The sequence below is a fragment of the Eublepharis macularius genome, chromosome 18 (genome assembly GCF_028583425.1).
Source record: "Eublepharis macularius isolate TG4126 chromosome 18, MPM_Emac_v1.0, whole genome shotgun sequence".
NCBI lineage: Eukaryota > Metazoa > Chordata > Lepidosauria > Squamata > Eublepharidae > Eublepharis > Eublepharis macularius.
Genome location: NC_072807.1, coordinates 10,100,375 through 10,125,367, shown reverse-complemented (window position 1 = coordinate 10,125,367; position 24,993 = coordinate 10,100,375). Strand labels below are relative to the sequence as shown.

Sequence of the window (24,993 nt, the reverse complement as noted above, 5' to 3'; positions counted from 1 at the left end):
AGAAACATAATTGCTCTGCAACCATCAGAGTGGATTTGATTTAAACTAAATCGACTTAAATCATGATTTAAATCACTAGTCAGTATGACCAGTGATTTAAATCATGGTTTTCTACACAAAAACTCATTTTTTTCTACATAAAGACTCCTCACACTTAGCTTCTTGTGCAGATCTGTTCCATTCCCAACAATCTTCTATTCACTGAGTTTTTTGAAACTTAGCACTTAAGAGGTAAGGGGCTGGTTCTGTGTACATAGGTTTGCAAAGGAAAAATGGGATTAAGGCAGAGGTGGGCAAATTGCGGCCCACAGGCGACATGCGGCCCGCTACAGAGTTTTTTGTGGCCTGCCAAGACAGTCAGAAAAATCCGCCTTAAACTGAGATTTCCTTCCCGAGCGCAATATGAAATTAGCACAATAAATTAATTGAATAAAACTACCACTATTTTATTTAATTTATATTTATTGATTTTTATGATACAATTTATACCTTTTCTGAAATGCAAAGTTAACTAATGAATGCAATCATTTTAAAAGGTGCGGTCCTCCGCTAACCTCCACTCCCACAAAGTGGCCCCCGAGCCAAAACAATTGTCCACCCCTGGATTACGGTTTTTTTCTCAGTTCTGTATTTTATAACCTCTTTTCTGTGAAGAAGAGGCATGTGATCTCTGCAGACACAAATTCACAGTTTTGAGAACTGTACGACCAAGCATCTATGATAATATTTTCTAGATAGAAAAATTGCCCAATAATCTTACAGAAACCTCTGGAAGAGCATGACATTGTGAATGGGTTAATGGAATTCATTTACCAAAAAAATTTAAACATTGCATGAATATACAGCCTCATGCTACTACATAATTAAAAACTAATCCTTATTACATGACAAATAACCTTTGGACTATAATGTATCTTAAATAGGAAACTATCTTTAGATTTCTCCTCAAAAACATTTTATTAAAAAATCTGATTTAAATTTTAAAAATCTGATTTTTTTTATTTTTATCCATCCTGGCAACCACTGTATCAGCTGGTTCATGATCATCCCAGTTGTTTAAGGAATCTCAACAACTTCTGACTCAGGAACTCAGCTGGGACACCTTAGCAAAGGTTTTTGCTGATTAAATAGCATGAATATGCTCTGGATTCCAGCTGTAATACAAGTGAAGCAAAGGAAATCATTAATACACCATCTAGTCCACTTATGCACCATTTTGACCCAGCAACAGTGATGGATAATTGACAGGATCGTGGCACCTGTGAAAGCCACTACTCACACACTGGATCCCTGACCATCTTCGCTGCTAAAATCACGTAAAGGCCACGTATAAAAGCCCGTGATGTTTTCTAGTTGTTCTAATATAATAGAGTTTGGACCAGTCCTTATATATTTTAGGCTCACATGTGCTCTCTCTCTCTCTCTGTTTCCACACTCCTGCCCAACACTCACTGTTCTAATAAAACTGGACATTTCCTGCAGTACTCCTCTGTGTTCCCTCAGGTCTATGAAAGCATTACAGAAACCAACCATTTATTTGTGGTTGCCACCGACAGTGCACCTCCCCCAGCATGAAGGCTCAGGAGAGGGGATGGACTCCATATCTGATTTTGTGCACTTAGAATGCCAGGTCAGATAAGGGAAGAAGGTGACTGCCGTAGTGAAAGGTTGCTCGTGATGGCAACTTCATTTGTGGCCCCTTGACTAGATGCATTTCATCAGACTAGAGAGCCAGTTTGGTGTAGTGGTTAAGAGCGGTGGGACTCTAATCTAGAGAACTGGGTTTGATTCCCCGCTCCTCCACTTGAAGCCAACTGGGTGACCTTGGGCTAGTCACGGCTCTCTGGAGCTCTCTCAGCCCCACCCACCTCACAAGGTGCCTGTTTGTGGAGACAATAATGACATACTTTGTAAACCGCGCTATGTGGGCATTAAGTTGTTCTGAAGGGCAGTATATAAATTGAATGTCGTCGGCGTCGTTATGTCTAATACTACCAAGCTGATGATGTTCTTAATTGCCTTCACTTGGAAATGGAAACTCTGCTGAGAGAATCACAAGCTCTCCTAGCACTGAATAGGAAAGTGTGTGGTGTGTGACTTGTAATACTTCTTACCACACAGCAATGTCAGTGAAGTTACTGGGTACTTTCCATAATTACAAGAAAGTCCTTACCAAGAGGGGTGCCTCTGCTCTGGTAACTTGCTCATCTAATGGGCTCCAAAAAGGTTAAGATACAAAAGGGGTTGATTGGACTATCTGAGGTGGAGGACCCAGTTCAGCGCTTTGCAAGCTCCTTCAAACATTGGTGATGGACATGAACCAATGAACACGATGGACCATCCAACACAGCTTATCTTAAAATGCTGGTTTGCAATAGATTCAAGACAGTATAAAAGGAGCGCTACTCCACACAAGGAGATGTTGGCTTGCAGAACTCACAAGATGTGTTGATGGCCAATGATTTGGAAGGATTACTGGAAGGGGGATCGGCAGATTTATGGACAACAGGTCTATCGTTGACTTAAAAGTCATGAGAGCTGATGGAACCTCCAGGTTCAGAGAGAACAGCAACGGCTGTCCAATACCAGGGAGCAGCCATCAGGAGAGGGCTGTTCCCTGTGGACCCTGCCTATGGCCTTTCATGGGGCATCCAAATGGGAACACTGCAAGCAGGATGCTGGACTAAATGGGCCAGTAAATTGGATGGTGGGCCACAGGGAGTACTCTGTGTGAGATACATAACTTATAACTTTGCCATATCAATGTATTCCAAGATAAACTTCATCAAGGTTTTAAGTGTCTCACAGATAAAAAGAAATGAAGCCTGCAAAAGCAAGAAGTTAACAGTGCACCTTTAGATAATGCAGTAAGTGACACTGCCTGGCTGTTTGCTTCAGCTTCCTTTAAGTCAACAGGTCAAACAATTTCTCAATTAAGAAGTAACTTCATGTAACTCCTTGGAATCTTATTGTCCAGGCGTGGCCGTGAGAGACTGCATGAGAGTATAAATGACAGCATGAGTGTGGGTTGAAGACCCAGGCCAGGAGAAAACCAAAAATAACAGGACTGAAGACATTAATTGGAAGAGAAACAAAGAAGACCCCAGTGTTTGGAAACAGTGAAATGTGCCGTTGTCAGCTCCTTGCTATGAGAAAAGAAGAAATCAGAGAGGCCACGTACAAAGATAAATGTCAGCCAACTTTGAGGCTTGATTAGTCTACAGAACGCTGAGGCACGATCACCCCAGCAAAGCCCTGGAAGGCCTGAGAATGAAAGCCAGGACATCCGTGTAGGGCAGAAGACCCCATAGGTGTTAGTGTGACCATACATGGCCAGACTCCTTGACACAAAGGCAGAGGCTGAAAGAAAAAAGAATGGACTATAAAATCTAAACATGCCTGAAGTGAAGGGGAGATCTGTTCTTGAAGCTTTCTCGTGAAAGATTAGCACCAAAGTCCTTGGCCAGACATTTGGATTTTTAACAGCCCTCTCCAGATCAATCAGCACCAAGCAGCCTACTCAGCCATTTGGGTGAATATAAATGTGGTGCTTGAATTTTGGATGCGAGCGTGGCACCTGCTTGATGCTAGCACATATTTTGTAAGCTGCAGCCTCGTTCCTGAAGCACACTGGAGTCCTGTCTCTTCTTGGTACCTAAGCTCCAAATGAATCCACAGTATAGGCAGTGTGGTCATGGTCAGAGTTTGATCACTTCTCCCCCATCTCCCAGCCTCCACTCCTAACATCTGCTTTCCATGTGGCCCCTTTCACATGAAAGTCAAACCTGTTCACTAGCTACACAGAACACACATGCAACACAGCTCACTTCTTTAGATACACAGATGAAGGGAGTAAAAGTATTCACATGAACAGGCAGGGTTGCCAAATCTGGGTTGGGAAATTCCTGGAGATCTGGGTCGGAGAAATTCCTGACAAGGGCTACGTTTGGGGAAGGAGGAAGCTCAGCAGGGATGCGATGCCATAGAGCCCACTCCCCTCCCCCAAGCTGCCATTTTATGCGTTTTAAATGCGATTTGATTGTGACATGATGTTAGCTGCTCTGAGCCCGTTTGTGGAGAAAGCGAACTATACGTTTAATAATAAATAAAATAAATAATAATAGTTTCTCCCAGGAAACTGATCTCTGGATCTTGGAGTTCTCCTGTAATTGCAAAAGCACTTTAGGGCCCACCTGAAGGTTGGCAACCTCAGCAACAGGGCTATACTCGTAGGTGGGAAACGAAGACAGGCGATTAAATAACGACGGGCCACGCCGAGCGCTTCCAGAACAGCCCCGCCTGGGCAGGTTCCCCTCAGCCCGCAGGCGCCCGCCACAGGTGAAGGGTCCTCCTTACAGGAGGCCTCCCTGCGAGTAAGGAGCGAGGCGCCCAGCGTCTCCTGTGAAGCTGCCGGGCGCCCTGCAGCGCTCCATCTCGCCCCGGACTGAGGAGAAGCGGAAGGTTCGACCCAGGTCCCGCCCCGCTCCTCTCAACGGCGGAAAACTGACCTGCGAGAAGCCCCGCTCAGCCTTTCCGCCGCTGCTTCCCGCTCTGCCAATTTACGTCACGACGGCGCGCTCACATAATCACTTCGCGACGAACTCGTCCACAGGAAAGAGATCCCGCCAGCACTTGGGCCCGCCCCGGCTCTTCCAGCAGCCAATCGCCGAACCGCTTCGGTCACGAGTGACGTGATTGTGAGCCAACGGGAAGAGCCAAAATCTCGCGGAAGCGGGCGAGCCTTGATTGGGCCGTCGTTGGGGGGGCGGTTGTAGTCGGCGGTGCTTGTTGACTAGAGGTGGTGGCGGTTGGTGTGTGGAGGGGAGATGGCTGCCTTGGAGAGGGTGAAGGTGTTGGTGCTGGGGGATTCAGGTGAGAGCGCCCTCCCAGCGGCTCCCGGGTCTGAGCCGCGTATGCCCCAGAAAGGAGTGGTAGAGCCCTGCCCGGGGGGGGGGGGGGTGGAGAGACACACACACACCAAAAAAGGGACTGTACCACTGTATAAGGTTGCCAGCCTCCAGGTGGTGCCTGGAGAAACTAGTTACCCTGGAGAAAATAGCTGCTTTGGAGGGTGGCCTCTGTAGTAGTCTATGCAAACAGACAGGACACGCCATGCCACAGAACAGTAGTGTTATTTGTCAGATGCATCTGACGAAGAGAACTGTGATTCTCGAAAGCTTATGATACAATAAAGTTGGTTAGTCTTAAAGGTGCTACTGGACTCTTTTAGATTTTGCTACTACAGACTAACACGGCTAACTCCTCTGGATCTATTGCTTAAGTAGTCTTTTAGTCTTTTGTAAAAGTTATGTAAAATACATTAACTATGGGGTATAAATAAATGCGTTGTATGTTAACTAGTTCTTGCTACTTTTTTACTCATCTGTTGAAGCATTTAATGTCACACTGTATTGTGACACCTAGTATCCTGGGAAAGGAGCATAATTATCTTTTGTTGGCCTGTGTAATGAATATTGTTATGAAAAAAATTAAGAGTTTAAAAATTAAAAAATGATGTATTTGCAGCCTGAAATGATTCACTCCATACACTTTACCACATCAGGATTTGTAACAGTTCTGGGAGAAGAGACATGATGAAGTGATAGGTATTGCACCTTCCTTGCCCTCTGGGACCCACAGATTATTACTTACTGCATGAGTTGGCTTGCTGTCATGTAAAGCCAGTAAAGTCAACAGCACCCCCATTTGGATCATCTTTTCCTGGAAGACTAACTCTCTATGGTGGCAGCTTCATGGCTGGGTGCCCTTTGAGCGCCTATGCCGTCAACTGCTTTTATCTTTACAGCTTGGTTCTTATTAAGCTGGATCAAGATATACGTACCTAGAGCTGCTGGTTGCTTTGCCAGTTGGCAGCGGGCAAATTGAGGGACTGTGCAGACTGATGGTCCACCTAGCTGAAAACAGTCTTTTCAGGATGTCAAGGAATCTGACAGGCCAGGGATGGCACATGAAATCTTTGGTGCCTACCACATGCTTTTGTCAGTGGGGTTCAAAAATGTAATAGCCACCTCTTCTCCTTCAAGCTCTTTGAGTGTTGCATGACTGTGAAAGTCTTCACCTGCAAGCATAAGTGTAGCCAGCATACAGTGAGCTTAGTTAAAATCATGTATGCACTGCTCAGGTGGGCTGATGCACAATCAGCGCCATCCTGAGCAGAGTTGCTCCCTTCTAAACCCATTGACTTCAGTGGACTTGGAAGGATATAACGCTGCTTGGATTACACTGTTACATAAATCGGCTTTGGTAAAGATGGAGTTCATGTGTGTTGTTTAGTGATGAACCAGGAACTTAAATGTAGGACAGGTTTTTCTTTGAGAGATTGCTTATAATACAGACAAAAATTATAGCCACGCCCTCAAAGACACCACAGTAGCAGTTGTTTGCAAGAAAGAGAGGTGTCCCATTGAACTTGACAGTTCTTAATAAATCTGCTTATGGTTGCAACCTGGGAAAAACTGGCAAATCTTGGCATTCATGTGCAATCCTATTATATAAAAGGCAAGTCATATTGGCGATGACTCACTTTTTATCCTCACACAGGCGCATTGCCTTGAGCACAGCAAAGCACCCGTTTGCCGTCGGGAGGGGGTCTGCCAAATCAGTTTTCTAGAGCTTGTTGTATTTTTTCACACAATGGGCGTTGTTGCTATTTCCTTTATAATCCACCAAATGAAACATACTCCTTGACTCTCAGACACTGTTTCATATGATATTTTATACCCCGTGCTCATATGCTTGCTTGATACGTGGGAATGGGGGCAACGTTTTAAGATTTGCAATGGCTACTTTATATTTCAAATTCACACCTACAGAAAATATTTTAAGCTGCATTTCTCCAAATATTGCTCTGTAATTGGTTACTGACTAAGCCTTGAGTTCTTCCAGCACTCTGGACACATTACCTTTGTTTTCCACACAGATTTACAGCTTTCCATGAGGAGCACAAGAGAGTTAACTATGCATCATTGTTATATAAAATGTTAGAGTACTGTTTTCACTGTGAAATTTGTCTCCAAACCCAAGTATTTGAGTTGCTCATAAACGTTCCTCTTTCTCTGAGTATAGGGTCAGCTAAGCCTGTGCATCCATTCTTGATTTTAACCTTACATTTAAGTTGAAATAATATTAAAGACAATGTTTTTGCATGCTTACTATGAAGGTTTGCTTTGTAATTCTCTTGCAGGTGTCGGGAAGTCATCCCTTGTTCACCTTTTGTGTCACAATCAAATGTTGGGAAATCCGTCTTGGACTGTGGGCTGCTCTGTAGATGTCCGAGTAGGTGAACTAATTAACTCCTAGTGCTTTGATGTATTATTGCTGTGTTTCAAAGACTGCAAGAAATGAGACATGTAATTTAAGCGGAGCTAAAACTCCAAAGCACAGTTGGGACAGTAAAAAATATATAATTAGGATGGATAGAGAACTTTCAAAGATTGTAATTGGATAAATCGAGTTACTGGTCAGTTTCTGAACAATTATAATGGTGGGGGAGTAGAATATGTCTAAGCCCTTCTTTGACTGGAAAAGGTGCTTTATAATTCCTCAACCTGATTTGTAACCCAAAGATTGGGCAGGAGGTCAGGGGATAACCTACTGTGTTGTCTTGGACCGATTGTACCCCAAGGTGATGTTAGGGAATAATTCTTTCTCTCTCCGCCCCCCCCCCCCCGCCCCAGGATCTCTTTTGTGTCGTTCCTCAGTGGTTTGTTCCTTCACATTTTTTAATATTTAAATAAAATGGGATTGATGCAGAATGAAACGGCACCAATATGCTGATGGTTATTTATAGTCTTCTTTTCCCACCAAGACTCAAGGCAGTTCTCATCTTCTTAAATCCTTTCTCCAATACCCTTCTTTCCCATGAAGGTCTTGGTGATAAGGACCTTTGATTTGTTTGTTACATAGTCCAATGCAAGGATCTGTCCCGGTCCAACCTCATCGCTGTAGGAGGACTCCCTAGGAAAGAGAGAGACTCCATGAGAGGAGAGTAGTCCCTATGGTTCCTATTATACCCCAATCTCCTTGCAGCCCGTTACCTTCCACAGAAGACCACCTGCCTTCTCTGAGACAACCAGCTCCCATCTGAGCTTTAGGCAGATCTGCCCCCCGCCCCCTGCCAGTCACTCGCTTCTGCCAACCACCAGTCTCCCCCAAGAGCAAAGCAGTCAACACTGAAGCCTAAGTACTGGCAGGATTGCAGACCTTACTCTCCTTGCAAGAAGGAATGGATGAGACCAGAGGCTCCCCTCTTAACTGTTCAATTGAATCTCAGCCGGGCCTGGTTCAAGAGTCCTCCAATCTAGCTTGTCCTGGACAACTCCAGTCTTTTAGCTGCAGATACCGCGCTGAGGGTCAGCGCTGTGTATGTTGGTGGCAGTATGTGAATGACTGTGACCGGATCTCTGTGCAAAAGAAGGTGGGCTTGGTTTGTGGTTGTTCACTTTTTAACTAAAAGTCAGCTTTTCTCTTCTATTTATTGTCAGATTCACGACTACAAAGAAGGCACTCCAGAAGAAAAAACCTACTACATTGAATTATGGGATGTTGGTGGCTCAGTGGGCAGTGCCAGTAGTGTGAAAAGCACCCGGGTTGTGTTCTACAATTCAGTCAATGGTAAGGTAGGCTCCTCTCCTCCTTTTTCACTATTACAGTCGTGCAGGGTTGGCAGGCGTTGCCCTGATCGCTGCTGCATCGTGGATCTGTGGGCATTGAGAAAGGGTATACTGCACCCAACTCCTCTCTTTCTGCTCTTGGCCTGTCTCCTTAAAAACCCCACTGGCTTGGAAGAGGAGGTGGTATACTGCAGCCTGCACCCTGTACTTCCCCACCCATTGCTCTGCTGTCCAGGAAGCCTGGTCATGCATGTCCTCCTTGGCCACCATCCCCATCTGTCTAAATAGGCTTCCCCAGGCTTCTGCAAGGACCTCCAGGGGACAAGTCCTGTGCTTGGCTGATCTTACCCTCTTGCCCTGGGAAGGCTCCAGCGTCTGTCTGGCAGAACCCACTCTGTGTGCCTTCCCAGCTGAGCCAGCTCTCCGGCTTCATTGGCAGCTGATGTCAGCCATCATTGGGTTAGGCAGAGCAGCTGTCAGTCAGCAGTCAGTAAGCTGCCAGTCAGGAGCCAGTAAACCCCGGACAACAGTATTGGCAAAACATCCATTTCTCCAGTGATCATTGTATAATTTTTCTCCAACATGTCTTTTATCTTTGCTATCTCTGAATCCTTTCCGACTGTAAATGTCACAAGAAAGAGCAGGCCACAGTAGATGCCAGCATCAATGTGGCGCTCGCTGCAGTGCGGAAGCTGGCATGCGGTGCCATCGGGAAGCAGCCCCTATGCCCTTAATTAACATGCTAGAAATTCATGCTGCCTGCCACCGCCAAGTTGGCTGTGGACACTAGAGGTTTTTTGTTGGCTTCTGCAGCAGTGTGGATGAAAAGAGCTCATGGATCTTTGTCCCAGCAGCCCCAAAGGTGTTAACTGAGTGTGCTGAACAACATGGAGAAATTTTACATTAAGAGAGAAAACTTGTAGAACTTGAACAAAAACCGACAGGTAGTAAATTACTAACTCAAGTGATTAATTACAAATAAAAATATTACAAATAAAATGGTTTTAGGAATTTTTATTTCATTTTTAAAAGAATCAGTAGTTTATTTTTTGTTTTATTTTTCTTCATAAAGCAAATTAGCCAGAGATGCCAGGTTAGTAAAATGTACGTTGTCATTGACTCAGTTCAGGCACTGGAATAGCAGTCTCCAAACGATGGTCTTTTTTATAGCCATTGGATAATCTTCAGAAGTTACTTCGAAGGGAGGCTCCATTTCTTGCATGTGAGCATTTTTCCAAGCCTGTTGTCTTACCGGGTGAACTAGCAGCTTATCAAGATCTGATAGCTGAAGCCCTGACTTTTTTCATCTCTTAGGCCTGTTTTAGGGCTCAGTCCAATCCAGTAGTCCCTTCTTGTGTTTCTTACCTGTTAAGAGTGCCATATATGATCCAGACTGAATTGGTTCTTTGGTCCCAAATGTGTCTTCAGAGAGAAAACAACTTATAGTTTGTTTTGTGGTAGAAAAGAGCAAGAGTCCAGTAGCACCTCTAAGACTAATGACATTGGTGGTAAGGTATGAGCTTTCATGAGTCACAGCTCACTTCATGTGACTCACAAAAGTTCCTATCCTACCACGAATTTTGTTAGTCTTATAGGTGCTATTGGACTCTTGCTCTTTTCTGCTGCTACAGACAGACTAACACAGCTACCCGGGTTTTTTTCCCTGTGGCTTTGTTTGTTTGAAAGGCCAGGCCATGTCTTCTGAAGGGTTCTTCTGGGTAAGTCTTACAGGTGCCTTGGCTTACTGACAGCCCAGACCTTTTCTGTGTGTCAGAGGCTGCCAAATGGCTAGCTTTGCACTCAAGGCCCTTACTCCACTACAGTGTAGCTAGACTGTCTGCCACACCAGCATCTGACTGAAGCGGTCACAAATGGGTGTGGGATGGAGACGGCACTGCCAAGAACTCATGCTGTCTTGGAAAAACATAAAACTGTCATCATTTCAGTTCACTCTGCTCTTTGTCACCTGGACAGCATGTCATATCAGCAAATCTGCAAATATGAAGTCAGAAGAATTTGGATATTCTTTCTCCATCAGCTCTTCCAAGTCAACCTTTCTCAACTTGGTTTTATTTTTCAGGGACACGTTTTCCCACAAAGCATGCATAGTTGTTGAAGATAAATATTTGTCAACAGGGGGCTCAAGGGTTGCCCTTGGTGCTGTTTTTTTAATATTATGCTATTATTTGCATTGTGAAGTGTTTAGAGCATCAGACTAGGATCTGGGAAACCCAGGTTCAAACCCCCGTTCTGTCATAGAAGCTTGCTGGGTGACTGTGGGTCAATCGTCCTTTGATCACTGGAGAAATAGGTTCATCGTAGAGTGTCCCAGTTATCAACCCAGTCACTGTTTGGGGCCCCTTGTAGGCCCTCCAAGGCTTTAAGAAGGCCCACCCAGGTACTATACTTTTCTGTTCCAGTCGGAATGTGTGGTTAGTTAGTAAAAGGTCGTGTGAACTGTAGATGCCATTTGTACACCCATCAGTAATCGAACAGCATCCCCATACTGTAAATTTGGACTCTTAGAGGGATGGACACTTGGAGATTTGGTTGAACATTTCCTTTTTGTCTAGATTTAGTTGTGGTTTATTAGCCCCCATCATTAACATCAGATACTAGTTGAAAGTCTCCAGTGCTTCCCTTAGAAGAAAAACATAGCTGAGTGTTTTCTCCGCCCTGCTAGCAGTGTCTCCCAAGGGTTTTGTGTGGGCATTAATATCATGGTGCAGAATAGTAGTTCTGGTGGATGGTATGAGATCGGTGTGAAGGCATTGCTGAAGCTAAGCAGTGTGAACCAGTTCCCTGGTTGAGGGGTTGCTGGGAGCCCCCAGACAAGAGATGGATGGAAACTATAATATGTTATTTGTCAAGGAAAGTCATCAGTGGTGCAGGAATTATAGAGGATAAGAGCTGCTCTTCCGTTGCAACCTGTATACTTCTGTTTCGGAACGGCATGCTTCATGAGGTTCACCTTTCCAAGTCAGACTTTCCTGTTTCTCAGCTGGGACCGTTGAGCCTTAATGCTTAGCCAAGGACTTAGCTGTTGATAACAGTACACCAGATCAAAAAGGCTTCCGGGGGCGGGGGGAGGTCCCTTGGGTTTCAGAGGAGCGCTCCATCATGTGCGCCCCCATCTGCAACCTGAAGCAGTGCAGCCCAGGTGCAGCTGTGCCATACTGTGTGTTACGTGCCATCAAGTCGCCTCCAACCTACAGCGATCCTATGCATGAGAGACCTCCAGAATGTCCTACCATTAACAGACTGGCTCAGATCCTGCCTCAGTTTTGTCATTTTAGCTTCTAGGGAGAATTCAGGCTTGATTTGATCTAGAACCCAGTTATCAGTCTTTTTGCCTGTCCGTGGCCTCCACAAAACTGTCCTCCAGCACCACAGCTGGGCAGCGGGGAAGGCCAGAGCTGCCTCCTCTGGCCCTTCCTGCCCCTCCACTGGGTGGCAGGGAAGGGCCTCCTCCACCACTACAGCAGCCATTTGAGGGGCAGGAAGGACCAGAGCCAGTTCCTCTGCTGCAGCGGCCAGCTGGGTGGCGGGGAAACCCAGAGCTGGCTCCTGTGGGGTGCACGCCACCTTCTCTGCCTGAGCAGCCAGCAGGCTCCGCCTAAGCACACCACAACCCCTTTTGTATCCCTGAATACCTTGGCATGCCTTGCTTAGGGGTGCAGGCAGCCTCATTTCACACCCCCTAAAACCTTATTGGACAGTATAGAGGCTTCCTCTGGTCTGTTTATCCAAATTCCACCCTGATCTTTTTATTGCAAATTAAAACCGTACTCCATCAGTTCACACAAATAAGCTGCACTAGCAGGAGAGAGAGGAAATAAAAATGGATGTCAGTCCAGAAATTGCTTGTGTGGGTGTTTTGCCCTTTAACAAGCCACTCGTTTAGCGGTACTGTAGTGACATGCAGATAACCATGGGATTCTTTGCAGTGTGCTTGCATTTCTTTCCCAGTAAACAGCAGCCGCCCACTCCACATCATAAACTCCATTTGAAAGCATGTTCAAAACGGGTACAGTGTCCGTGTTGGGGCAGCGGGGCTGCTGACTAGAGAACGCAGGGCCAGAGCTGCCTCAGCACCCGGAATCCAACCTCTTTGGTCTCCTAGTCTGCTTTTGGTGAAGTTTGGATGAAGTTGTTTAATATGCGTCTGGCCTTTTTGTCCTTAGGCATCGTTTTAGTACATGACTTAACCAACAAGAAGTCCTCCCAGAACTTGTACCGGTGGTCTTTGGAAGCTCTCAACAGAGATGCAACTCCATCAGGAGTCCTGGTCACAAATGGGTGAGTGTGCAGAGACAGTGCTCTGTCTCCACTGTGCTGGGTGACATTTTAGGAACAGTCACAAAGGGAAAAGAGGTGCAGTGAGGTTGTGTCCATCTGGTAGGGGTCATAGCTAGTGAAAGAGGATATACGTTACACACAGAAGATCCCAAATTAAAAATTTGAGCTGTGGCTCAGTGGTAAAGTGTCTTCTTGGCATGCAGAAGGTCCCAGGTTCAGTCCTCAACATCTCCAGTTAAAAGAAAGGATCAGATAATAGATGATGTGAAAGACCTTCTGCGAGAGGCCCTGGAAAGCTGCAGCCGGTCTGAGTAGAAAACACTGATCTGGATGGACGGATGGCCTGGTTCAGTATAAGTGTGTTCCTGTAAATTCCCAGCATCTTCAGATAAAATATCTCAGGTCGCAAGGCTGGGTAAGACCTCTGCAGAGAGTGACAGCCGGTCAGGGTGGACAGTTCTGGCCTAGATGGACTCTGCATAAGATGGTTTCATGGGCTCACTGCAGAGAAGGGCCTGGCTTGTCTATTATGTTCTGTGCAGCCCATAGCCCACCTCCCACACAGTGGAGACGGCCTGTGTCAGCACGAGAATATCTTCCGAGGAGATCACAGCATATATATTCCATGTGTGGGTGATGGCAGTGAACCACGGATGCCAGAGCACTACTAGATGCAGCGCAGGTCTGTTCAGTTTTGCAAATGAAAGGAGCACATGACATGACATTACCTTCCCCCCAGTCGAGGTAAGGCAAGAAGATCGTTTGCCCCGCCTGTTTGCTGGACTGGAGGATTCACTGAGAGAAAGGCCATTACTTGTGTTTAGCTATCTGAGTATTCCTAAACATTAGGAAGAACTTCCTGACAGTTAGAGCGGTACCTCAGTGGAACGGGCTTCCTCGGGAGGTGGTGGGCTCTTGTTCTTTGGAGGTTTTTAAGCAGAGGCTAGATGGCCATCTGACAGCAATGCTGGTTTTGTGAACCTGGGCAGATCATGAGAGGGAGGGCAGGAAGGCTTAGTTCTCGTGGCCCGTTCTTACATGCCCAGGGTAAGGCCAATTGCCACTTCGGGGTCAGGAAGCAATTTTCCCCAGGTCAGTTTGGCTAGGGATTCTGGTGGGGTTTTGCAAACTTCTGGGCATAGAACAGTGGTCACTGGGGTGGGTGGGGGGTGGCAGGGAGAGGTAGTTGTGAATTTCCTGCATTGTGCAGGGGGTTGGACTAGATGACCCTGGAGGTCTCTTCCAATCCTACAATTCTGTTTCAGTAGTGAAGGAGCCAGTGTCTCCTGTGCTTGTCGTTCAGTCTGTTGTCCTTGTTTCTCATAGGCTGACTGTGCTTGAGACCAAATCAAGCAGGCTGCAGAGGAAGGCACGCCACCTTCTTAAGTGCGTGATGAATGGCAGTAGTTCCTAAGAATACTGCTTGCGGGGGCGGGGATTAGGAGCGAGTGTGAGCAAGAAGGTGGACTTTTTGTGTGTGACCCTGTCTAAAGATATTCATAGATGCTTATCATTCCTCAATCCAAAAGCCATTTTTATCTGGGGATTCTGCCGTAGCCTGGCTTTGGAGCCCAAAGGAGGGGGATGGGAGATTTCAGTCTGCCGCCTGCTTAGTTGAAATCTCTCTCTCTCAGCATGCGACTTATTTACTTACTTACTTACTTATTTATTTTAAGTGCACCTTGCCTTTCTCCTCAGTTGGGGTCAGAAGGCAGCTGGCGTCATTCTCCTCCAGGCTGAGAGCTTGTGACTGTCCCCGGGTCCCCCAGCAAGTTTCCATGGCACAGTGGGGATTCGAACCTGGATCTCCCAGGTCCTGGATTGACACTCTGACCACTATACCATGCAAGAGATCTGGTAGCCTGGCAGGGCAGAATAATGCCTGCCCTCCATGCATCTGACGAAGAGAACTGTGATTCTCGAAAGCTTATGCTACAATAAAATTGGTTAGTCTTAAAGGTGCTACTGGACTCTTTTTGATCTTGTAGAAAAGTAGTCCATAGACCACATGGAAACCGTGTGATGCCTGCAGTAGGAACTGCCCAGATCAGCTGCGCCATTTGCGGCAGCAAGAATGGGGAAATATCCACAGCTGTGTTCTGTGTGTATGTTGAACATTTCCACTGTTCCCAGCTTTCTCAGAGTAAGTTTTAGAACTGAACCACAATGCAAGTAAATAATTCCATATAAGATGTTTCATGAGAAGAACTATTTATGGTCGAAATGAGGATTCATTTCAAGCATTTGATGGAGTCGGCTGTAGCCATATAGCTTATAAATCTGTTCATCTTGGAGGGGAAACCAGATTCTTCTTGATTTTGACACAATAACAATCCGCCTCTGGAATACGTCTCAGCAGTTTTTCCTTAATCTGCGAAGACTTCTCTGGCGCTGAGCACAGGGGTCTGTTTTGGGCGTTGGGGCTGAGTGCCAGCAGAGGTGCCTTTGAGCATTCGCAGAACTGGCAGCAGCTCTCTGGGGTCCTGGTCAGAGGTCTTTCACGTTGCATTTTAATGAGAGATGCCAGAGATTGTCTTCATGCCAAGCAAATGCTTTACCGTTGAGCACTGAATAGTTGTGGCCTCCTGCCTCTCCACCTAATTAATTCTGGGCACAGACTTAGCAGGATTTGAAATATAATGGCTGAACCCACAAGCCTGTTCCTCCAAGAAAAAAAAATCCATTCCTGGTTTTCCTGCCTTGCTGACTTTTCCAACTTCTAGCCACTTAAGAAACACAGATTTTTTAAAAACAACAACAACATAGAAATGCAGAAAGGTAGAGCTGGAGCAGACGCCGAGGGTCATCTGGTCCAACGCCTCCACACAGTGCAGGACATTCATGGCTGTTTCCCTCCCTCGCCTCCCCCAGTGACCCCTGCTTCATGCCCAGAGGAAGGCAAAAAACCTCCAGGATCCCTAGACAATCTGGCCTGGAGGAAAATTCCTTCCTGGCATTACCCTGAGCATATAAGAAAGGGCCACAAGAGCCTCACACCAGCTCATCCCTTCGTGCCCTCCCTCTCCCAATCTGCGTACATTGGAATAGTGGGGAAAGGCCAGTTCGTTTTTTAAATGATGGTTTTGATTCTTTAGCAGCAAATTAAAATGTATGTAAGGAGTTTGGGGAAAGCCCTTCTTTAGATTCCACCTCATTTCCAGTTCTCTTCCCAGAAGCCCTTGCAGCTTTGCGCTGGACTCATTCAGTGCATATAATTGTCATCCAACATTGGAGCTTCCAGGAAGAAAGTTCTGGGGTGAGGGCAGAGGAAAATACCAGCAAATACATGTATAAGACTTGATTTGATGGCTGTTTCTTTCAGGCTTTTGCAGCTTATGTAGTCAGCAATTTGGGGTGGGGAAGGTTCTCCCCACCACTGCACCTTGTTAATTTGTTTTATTATTTGTATATTGATTTTAGTTTTGTTTTTATCAATTTTAACTGTTCACCGCCCAGAGCCCCTGGGATGGGCGGTATATAAATTGAATAAATAAATAAATAAATAAATAATTACTCTGTCTGTTGCTAGTACCGACTCTTCCTACCTCGGTTCCCTTCTTCCTACATGTCTTCCCTTAGTACAGGTCTTCCCTCTGTTCCCTGCTTCCTACATGTCTTCTGTCTTACCAAGGGCTTTCTCTCCTATTTGACCCTGTTTTTCATATTCTCACTCTCACACATCCATCCTAACAAAACTGTTGTATCCCTTATAACTGTAGCTCCAAACTAATATTCTTTTACTTTATTTTACTATCCCTTTTTCTTCAAGAAAGAAAGGGCAGCGTACTATACATTCCCCCCTCTCCTGTTTTAACTTAACAAGGTAGAAAAGTGACTGGCCCAAAGTCACCCAGGGCGCTCCATGGCTAGGTGAGAATTTAAACCCAGATCTCCCCTTGTAGTCCTCTATCCTACATCTCAGGTGGCGACCTGTGCTTTCTCTGTGCTTCCCTCAACATACAATGCTGCTTGCAGAAACATTGAGTGCACTCTGACATGTGCACCCCAAAAAAAAAAAATCCAGGTGATCAGGATCCGGGTTTCAGGGATACCAAAAAATAATAATCGGTTTCCCTGAAATCTGGGTCAGATTCTCTAATCCGGTTAGAGAATCCCAAATTTATCCCATCCATTATTTCCTCTGGGGAATAATGGGAGGAAATATCCAGGGGACTGGGCAGGGAGACATTTTTCAAGCAAACTCCACCACGTTTGCAGGGAACCTGCTCATTCCTGTGCACTAAAGACCCCCTTCCCCCCAAGTTTCGGGAAGAAACTTTCTGTGGGCCCCTGAACACGCTGCCCCCATCCACTCGCCATTGTTTCCTTGGGGGGAAACATCTCCAAGGCTTTCTGTGCAGAGGGAACCTTAAGCAATGGCAGCCCCTGGCCGAAAGCCAGACCCGAATGCAAGTCCCACTCCTGTGCAAGGTGAATCAACAAAGCCCAACAGAACCAAAGTGAAGGAGGGGAATCAATGTCCAGCCAGAGAAGCACAATGTAAAAGTAGAGAATCGCAGCTTGAGCTGAAGCAAGGGGTGATGAGGCTCACCAGAGCCACGGTGCTTAAAAGGCGGCCGGCAGCAGCTGGAAGGGTTCTTTTGGAGCTGGGGGGGGGGGTGGAGGAGTGGGGTGGGAATCTTCAGCTGCCTCCTGTCCCTGGCCAGCCTCCTGCTGCTCTCCCGCCATGGTGCAAAGCTTGCCTGCGCTTCGTGCCGCTGCCCTCTCGCTTTCTGCTCTGGCTACTCGCAGCTGCCTGCGGTTGAATAATTCAGCCCAGCAGAGGTTGGTTCCCTGAATCTGATCCAGGGTTCTCGTATGTGATGCCAAATGTGCATAGAGCTGGATCACAACTCACAAATTACACACCCCAGTAGACCATTTAGAAATGCCCTACCCCCAATTAATGCTATTGTCTTTGGAATTCCATTGGGGGGGGGGTCTCGTTTGCTGACAGCCGTGTCCACCTTTTTCCTGCATAGGGATTATGACCGGGAGCAGTTTGCTGATAACCAGATCCCACTGCTTGTCATAGGGACCAAACTGGACCAGATCCCAGAGTCCAAACGCAATGACGTCTTGACCAGAACTGCCTTTCTTGCTGAGGATTTCAGTGCGGAAGAAATTAATCTGGTTGGTACCTTCTTTTGTCGGGTTTGGGTGAACTTTTAAATTATGCATGGAGACTTTTTCCAGGAAGCAAAGCGAATGACTGGGATCCTCTTACCGAATACTTTCTTCTTAACAGTTCTCAGCACTGATGTGAAAAAGAGTCCCCCACCTCCCAAGGCCCAGATTTGAGGGGAGGGGACAGTTTGAGCCCTCTCTCAACAACTACCAATCTCAGCATTCCTTGCTTATAGACAGAAGGGGTGGGCACCGTGCCGTAATAATCAGAGTCCAATAACACCTAGAAGACTAACAAAATTTGTGGTAGGGGATGAGCTTTCGTGAGACACAGCTCACTTCTTCAGATCTGAAGAAGCTCACTTCTTCAGGTATCTGAAGAAGTGAGCTGTGACTCTCGAAAGCTCCTACCCTACCATAGATTTGGTTAGTCTTATTGGTGCTACTGGACTCTTGCTCTTTTCTACTGCTACAGACAGACTAACACGGCCACCCATCTTGATCTATAATAATCAGAGACATTCATTCCAAAGATCATGAGAACCAGTGCTGGAGCTTTGGTCCATTAGGATATTTTAAAAGAAACATTGACAGAAACATTGACCTTAGTGCCAATCCAAATATTGCAGAATAGTCAGCAAGTTTTGTAGGGTTCTTCTTCAGGTTGGATGTCATATCAGCCCAACAATAGCAAATGGCAGGAGCGCATGGATGGAATGGGGACCTGGTAGAAAAACCTCCAGGTGGCCAGAGTATAATTTCAAATGTGTCGAAAATGTAATTTCAGAACTAAACTTTTCTGTCACGACTCATGAGATTGTTATGTGCATATGAGGTGGGATCATGGGACGTGTATGAGACAGTTGCAAATTTGTCCTAGACCCACACTCACCCACATGGGTACAGGACTTCTCTGATACACTGAACTTAAAGCTAATGCTTTATACACACATTTCATGCTCTGCCGTTTTTCAAAGATCCTTCATGTTCGGAAAATTATTTTTAAATGTGATTACTTGATTTATTTGCCAGCCACTCCTTTACAAAAGGTGTCTTGCTAGCAGTGGAGAAAAACCATTTATTCTCAGTTGGTCCATTGATAGCTAAGGCCCTCTTGTCTTAGAGGAAAACCTCCTCTCTGACTGTCCTTTGTCCAGGTCCAGGTCCCTTGCTTCTGTCCAGAACTGTCCAGGGGCCTCTCGTCATCCGAGTGAGAGCCCTCTTGGGAACCCAGTGCTGGCTTCCTATCCCTTTCTGCACCCAGCATTCCTTGCCCTTGTCCTTATCACCGTGGCCTTGCTCCGTCTTGTCTTTCCTTCTCTTACCTCCGAGGGGGTAAAGTCCCTGTGTCTTCGTATAGGGACTTCCAGTGTTCCATTGAGCTCGTGGTTATTCTGCCAGGATTTTTAACGTGGAAGCGATGCTTTCCTGTGAAGTGGACCTGATATGCCACCATGCACTAGGACGTACACGCAGGCTTTTGTGCCTGAGAAGTGCTGCAGTTTCTATGAATACAGAAATAAAAGAGACCTCTTATGCATTTCAGGACTGCACCAGTCCACGCTACTTGGCTGCTGGCTCCTCCAATGCTGTCAAACTCAGTCGATTCTTCGATAAGGTGAGTCCTTTAGTTAAGTTTCTGTTTTGATTTCAAATACAAGTTTAGATCTTAAAATCATAGACATTGACTTGGGTGTTACACAGGCAGCTGAAATTCCAATTGTGTATGCCCAGCCACCAGGCGCCGCAAGGGGAAGGGGGCCAGAGAGACTAGTTGTTTGTGGTCCAATAGACAGGCAGTCCAAACAACCAGGGCAAGAGGTAATCGGGCAGGTTGGCAAGGCTAGAGAGAAGAGATCAGGAAGAGCTAGAGAGAAATGCAGGAGAAGCCACACGTAGAACAGGAATACACGTGAAGTGCTCTGTTACGCAGGCAAAGATTGAGAACGGTCAGGCAGGACGTTTCCCAGGTGCCTGAGGGCCTGGCCAGTGGCCCTTCGGCCTGCTCCCAGGTTTTCAGCTAAAGCTCTGAGCATCTTCTGTCATTGGGATTATTTAGGGTAACGGATCTTTGTTCTAGTGCCAACAATGTCTACATCTTAATCATCCTAAACCACTACCTGTTGGTAAGTATAAATAGACTAATGTAAGATTTGAGAAGTTGCAGTTAATGAAATGTGATGTCAGAAGTGAAAGTCCAGCTAGGGCAGTCCAGTGTAGCACTGGGTCTCAGGTTGCAACCAAGATTGATCTCGCTAAATTTGCTGCCAGTGGGACCTCTCCACCAATGTGCTACATTTGCTGAACCCAGTGTTCTCTTTCACCCACGCACCCACCCCGCCCCCCACTCTATAGTCCAACCCTGCACGTGGCAATTTTTTCCTCTTTCAAAATGGAACCAGAAGTGGAGTAGTGCGCGTGTTTAAGTCTTGTCTTTTTGAATCATGCTGTGACGTCATGTTGGAGGAGGGAGCAGGAAAGAGCAAAGCACTGATGAGGATTCCTTGGGCTGTGGGAGGCTTCCAGAACCATCCTGGCTTGAGACTGCATGGGTGGTAGTTCTAATAGGCTACCACTGGCCCTCCCTTCTCCAGTATTGACTCCCGACTGCAATGCAACGTGAATGCCCTTGTACATAACCAGGCATGGGAAAGTACACTTATTAAACCTGTTGGAGTGGGACAAAACCAGCTCTAGCATGTCTTTCATTTAAATGCCAGAGAAGCACTTGGACATCTTTGTGCTCCCAGGGTTTATTCTGGGAATGGCTCTTGTCCAGGTGGGATGAGAATTGCTCCTGGTTTCTGAAATGAGAAACACTTGCTCTGCGGGCTAGACAGTTGAGCCAGTAGAGAACCTGGAGCTTTCAGAATGAAATTTCTCAGCTGGCAATGACATATTATGTGAAAGAGTGATCACATCTGCTCAGTTCTTCCTCTTTACAATATCATTTCAGGTCATAGAGAAAAGATACTTTTTACGAGATGGGAACCAGGTATATGTGCGTTCTTCTGTTTTCACATTTCTTGACCAACGCTAGTTACGTTGACTTGACATTCATAAGCCTTTAAAGATCAGTCCTTCATATACTTTAAGGTGCATTTCATCTGTCGTCTTACCTGTTCGTCATTCATGGCTACAATCCCAAAGGTCAGGTGATAAAATCCCAAAGGTCCTTCCATTTATGTAGGCCACATTTGGATGTCCACACCTTCTCACTTGCTCATATGCCTTAAAAGGAAATGCTGCTTATTCTATGTTAGTTATTATTTATTAGTTATTAGAGAGCTGCTGTAGCTCAGTGGTTAAGTCATTCAGCTGCGAATCAGTACTCCGCTGGTTTGAATCCTACTATTGCCGTGAGCTCTGCAGGGCACTCCTCTCGGCCCCAGCTGTATTGTGGGGATAATAATAATACTAACTTGTTCACCGGTCTGAGTGGGCCACTAATCTGTCTAGAAGAGCATTATGTAAGTTCAGTTGGTGGTGGTAGTAGTAGTAGTAGTAGTAGTAGTAGTATAGCACCATCAATTTTTACACATTTGATAAGAGGAAGCCCCCCCCAAAAGCCATGTTAACAACTTAAAACCTGAAAACTAGCCAAAGAACAGCAGAGTATGGAAAGGCCAAAGTCTGATGTAATGGATGGCAGCTGCAGAATGAACTAACAGGACATGGTTTATGATGTTTCCAGGACAATGTTATATACCAAGAACTGGAATCACAAACTGTGGGTTTCCAGTGCCTGTGGGTTCAGGAAAATAGGAAATAAAAGATGGTTGAATCCTCAGGCAGGGTCTGAGTTTTAAACCTCCATCCTCTGGAAGTGTAAAATTAAGACAAAACAGAATGTACCACCTTCCCCTCCCCCCTCCCCAGGTTTAGGATCTCTGAATGAAGGAAGGTAGAACCTGCAGCCAAGTTGTAAGCCGCTGCCATGCCTAAGGCACTGCACTACAGCCACCAGTGACCCTACTCCCACCCTTCTCAGCCCCTGCAGGCAGTTGGCCAGCAAGCAAGGGGAGGGCGTCTGCTTTTCTGTGGGTTTGCTTACAACTCCTTCCAGCTTTCTTCATGGAGGCTTCTACATTCTCAGTGGTCACAGTGCCTGGAAGCCCCACACTGGCAGAGACATAATTTGGAGTGAGGATAAACAACTACTGCTTCTGGGCCTCCTCTGCCCAGCTCAGCCCTTGACTGCTGTCATGGTGACTGATGGACCCCGATCATAATGCTAAGATTGGTAGAGAGTCCACTAGCACCTTTAAGACTAACCAACTTTATTGTAGCATAAGCTTTCAAGAGCTCTCTTCGTCAGATGCTATACCATGCATCTGACGAAGAGAGCTGTAGTTCTCTAAAGCTTATGCTACAATAAAGTTGGTTAGTCTTAAAGGTGCTACAGGACTCTACTATTTTGCAACTACAGACTAACACAGCTAACTCCTCTAGATCTAAGTCTGGTTGAGGGGAGCAGCAGCCATCAGAAAGTGTGACGTGTGGCTGGGCTAAACTGCCTTAGAGAGCACAGGCTGGAAGAACTAAGTAATATGAAAACTGATGCAGCTGCGAGCTAGGCATCAGTGTATCTGTCTGTATAAAGTCATTGTCTCTCTTTCCTCTTTCAACAGATTTCTGGCTTCTCAGAGAGAAAAAGATTTGGAGGGGGGTTTACAAAGAGTCTCCACTACGATTGACCATCTTTTGCCATGAAGAGACTGTGGGAAATAATTTATCTTGCTTTTTACTACAACATTCCTTTCTGCAGCCGATGCCTGGGCTAAACCAAATCAGATTCTGTAGCACATAAAGTAAGAAGATAGTTGAAATACAAGTGCTCATGAACATAAGACAGGAAGACTTATTCCCAGATCTCGTTTGGGGACCAGGCACTTGGTTTTGGTCCTTTGAGACATCATGTCTAAAAACCACTGTATTTTCCAGTACCGCTGTGAGACATGCTTTCATGCCAAAGTGTAGCATGTTTTTCTTGGAACTTGAAAGATTTACGAATCCACAACCCTGCTGTATAGAAATCTAAAACTAACCCAGGAATTAAAGGTTTACAGGGAATGAAGCTTTCTTCTTTACTTAACAATACCCCAGTTGAGGCTGTGCCATTGATTGTAATAGGGAAAAAACTAGGCTGAAAATAAACAGCAAAAAAAATGCTATCAGTAATTAACCCTGCTCTCCCTCAATTGGCTGACTTTTGCAGTGCCACTCTGGGCGGAGCTGCACCCTTCTAAGCCCATTAACGTCTAAGGACTCACAGTGAAATCCGAAGCAGAGTTACTCCAGTCTAAGCATATTGATTTCAGTGGGCTTAGACTGGAATAACTCTGCTTAGGATTTCACGGTTAGAAGGGTGTAACTTTGCTTGGAGAGGCACTGCTAGCTATTAAACAAGCATGTTCCTAAAACCAAGGTTTCGGATTTTAAACGTGTTTTCTTTGTTAGCTGTACTTTCTCTTTAGGACAGGGAACAGTTAATATGATACTGCCATGCTCTGCAGGAGATCAAGAGGAGCCAATGGGATGCTCAGGGTGTAGCTGGGCAAAAGATATAAAATCAGTCAAGAGAACTCAGTTTGGCAGCGAGGGACACCTTGCCCAGTTAATTGGGCCTCTAATCATAATTGAAGCATATGAATATAAGAGACTGATTTGTTTGGATCAGATCTTGGAAGGCAGAAAATCAGAGGGGAAAGCTACTTTCTCTCGCTGAAGAGTTGTAGCAGTAACTGCTTCTTCTTGTGGACATTCTGTTACCCTGAGAAATCCATGGCCCAGTTCTGTTGTTATGCATGAACTGAGGGCATGTGATGGGGCCGCCAAAGAAAAATGCTTCCTGAACCAGTTTTCCCATCACCGGAATAAGTCAGAAGAAGGTGGTACTGCCGAAAGAGCTTGTGTACAAAAGCCTCCTGAGGCATTCTGTGGTCACAGCAGGAGTAGCAGCAACAGTCGCATCTCCCTTGGTGTTTTGGTGTTTTCTTCCTATCAGCAACTGGGAATCTGTTCTGGAATTCTGCCCCCATTTGGACAATCTCTGTCTGCTGCTTCTGGATAAATGAAGTGTTGTGTTATGCAGTCATCTCTGGGAATCATTTATTTTAAAATGAACGCCCCCCCCCTCCAAAAAAAACCCAACTGCAAACTGCAAAAACCCCAACTGCAAACAACAAAATACAGAAAACTCAGCAATTCTTGCTGTCAAAATCTACAAGGGAAGCCTAAAATATATAATTTTTCAATACACTGCATATTTTTCAATAATTCTGTTAATTACTCCATCAAGTGTAAACTAATTTTTTAACTGAGAAACATGTGGCAGACAATTTATTTGCATAAATGCAGAATGAATGAATTTCCAAAATAAAATTCAAATGGAATTACCTCTGCTGAAACCAGTTGCATTCAAATAATTTAAATTTTACATAAATTTACTTGCACAGAGAATTTTCTGGGTTTCTATTTCATTTATATTTCCCAGGCATGAGTTTCAGCAGAACTCAGTCGGGCTTTTTTCTGAGTAAATGTACTTAAGATCACTCTGCACGTTGCATATTTGTGAAATATTTATTGGCTAGGATCCAGAAAGTAGAACTAAGGGAGCTTTAATTTCTTCACACATGACAACCTGCTTTTGAATCTAAGGGCACTTGCAAAATCAGTGTGTTGGGTAATGGGAGAGAGTTTGTTCAGAAAGATAGAAGTCAAAATTCTCCTGGGTTTGGGCTACCCGTAGGGATGTGCGTTTCGGCATTCAGAATGCCGAAAGAATGCCGAAACAAAAGTGTTTCGGCTTCTTTCGGGGAATGCCGAAACGTTTCGGGGAATGCCGAAACGTTTCGGGTAGCCGAAAGAAAAAAGCCGAAACGTTTCGGGATTCTTTCGGCTTTCTTTCGGCTTTTCTATGGGAAAATGCCTC

At 45.6% G+C, this 24,993-nt stretch overlaps 2 protein-coding genes across 4 annotated transcripts in view; one reads left to right on the top strand and one right to left on the bottom strand.

Moving 5' to 3' along the window:
* The window catches only part of GTF2E1 (general transcription factor IIE subunit 1), a 33,876-nt gene extending 29,319 nt beyond the window's left edge, over positions 1-4,557 (bottom strand). Inside the window, exon 1 of the mRNA XM_055002139.1 lies at positions 4,509-4,557. The gene's annotated coding sequence lies outside the window, so the exon portion shown is untranslated. The remainder of the gene's footprint in view (positions 1-4,508) is intronic.
* A 217-nt stretch (positions 4,558-4,774) lies between these two features.
* RABL3 (RAB, member of RAS oncogene family like 3) lies at positions 4,775-24,196 on the top strand. 3 transcript variants are annotated; one of them, XM_055003019.1, is made up of 8 exons: positions 4,775-4,872; positions 7,205-7,296; positions 8,505-8,634; positions 12,818-12,932; positions 17,915-18,065; positions 19,606-19,677; positions 21,016-21,054; positions 22,691-24,196. In XM_055003019.1, the coding sequence occupies exons 1-8, from the start codon at positions 4,827-4,829 to the stop codon at positions 22,754-22,756; spliced, it is 711 nt and encodes a 236-aa protein (XP_054858994.1). In that variant the 5' UTR covers positions 4,775-4,826; the 3' UTR covers positions 22,757-24,196. The 3 variants fall into 3 exon arrangements, with proteins under 3 accessions (XP_054858994.1, XP_054858993.1, XP_054858995.1); XM_055003018.1 differs by having other exon boundaries at positions 21,016-21,060; XM_055003020.1 differs by lacking the exon at positions 21,016-21,054.
* The last annotated feature ends 797 nt before the right edge of the window (positions 24,197-24,993 follow it).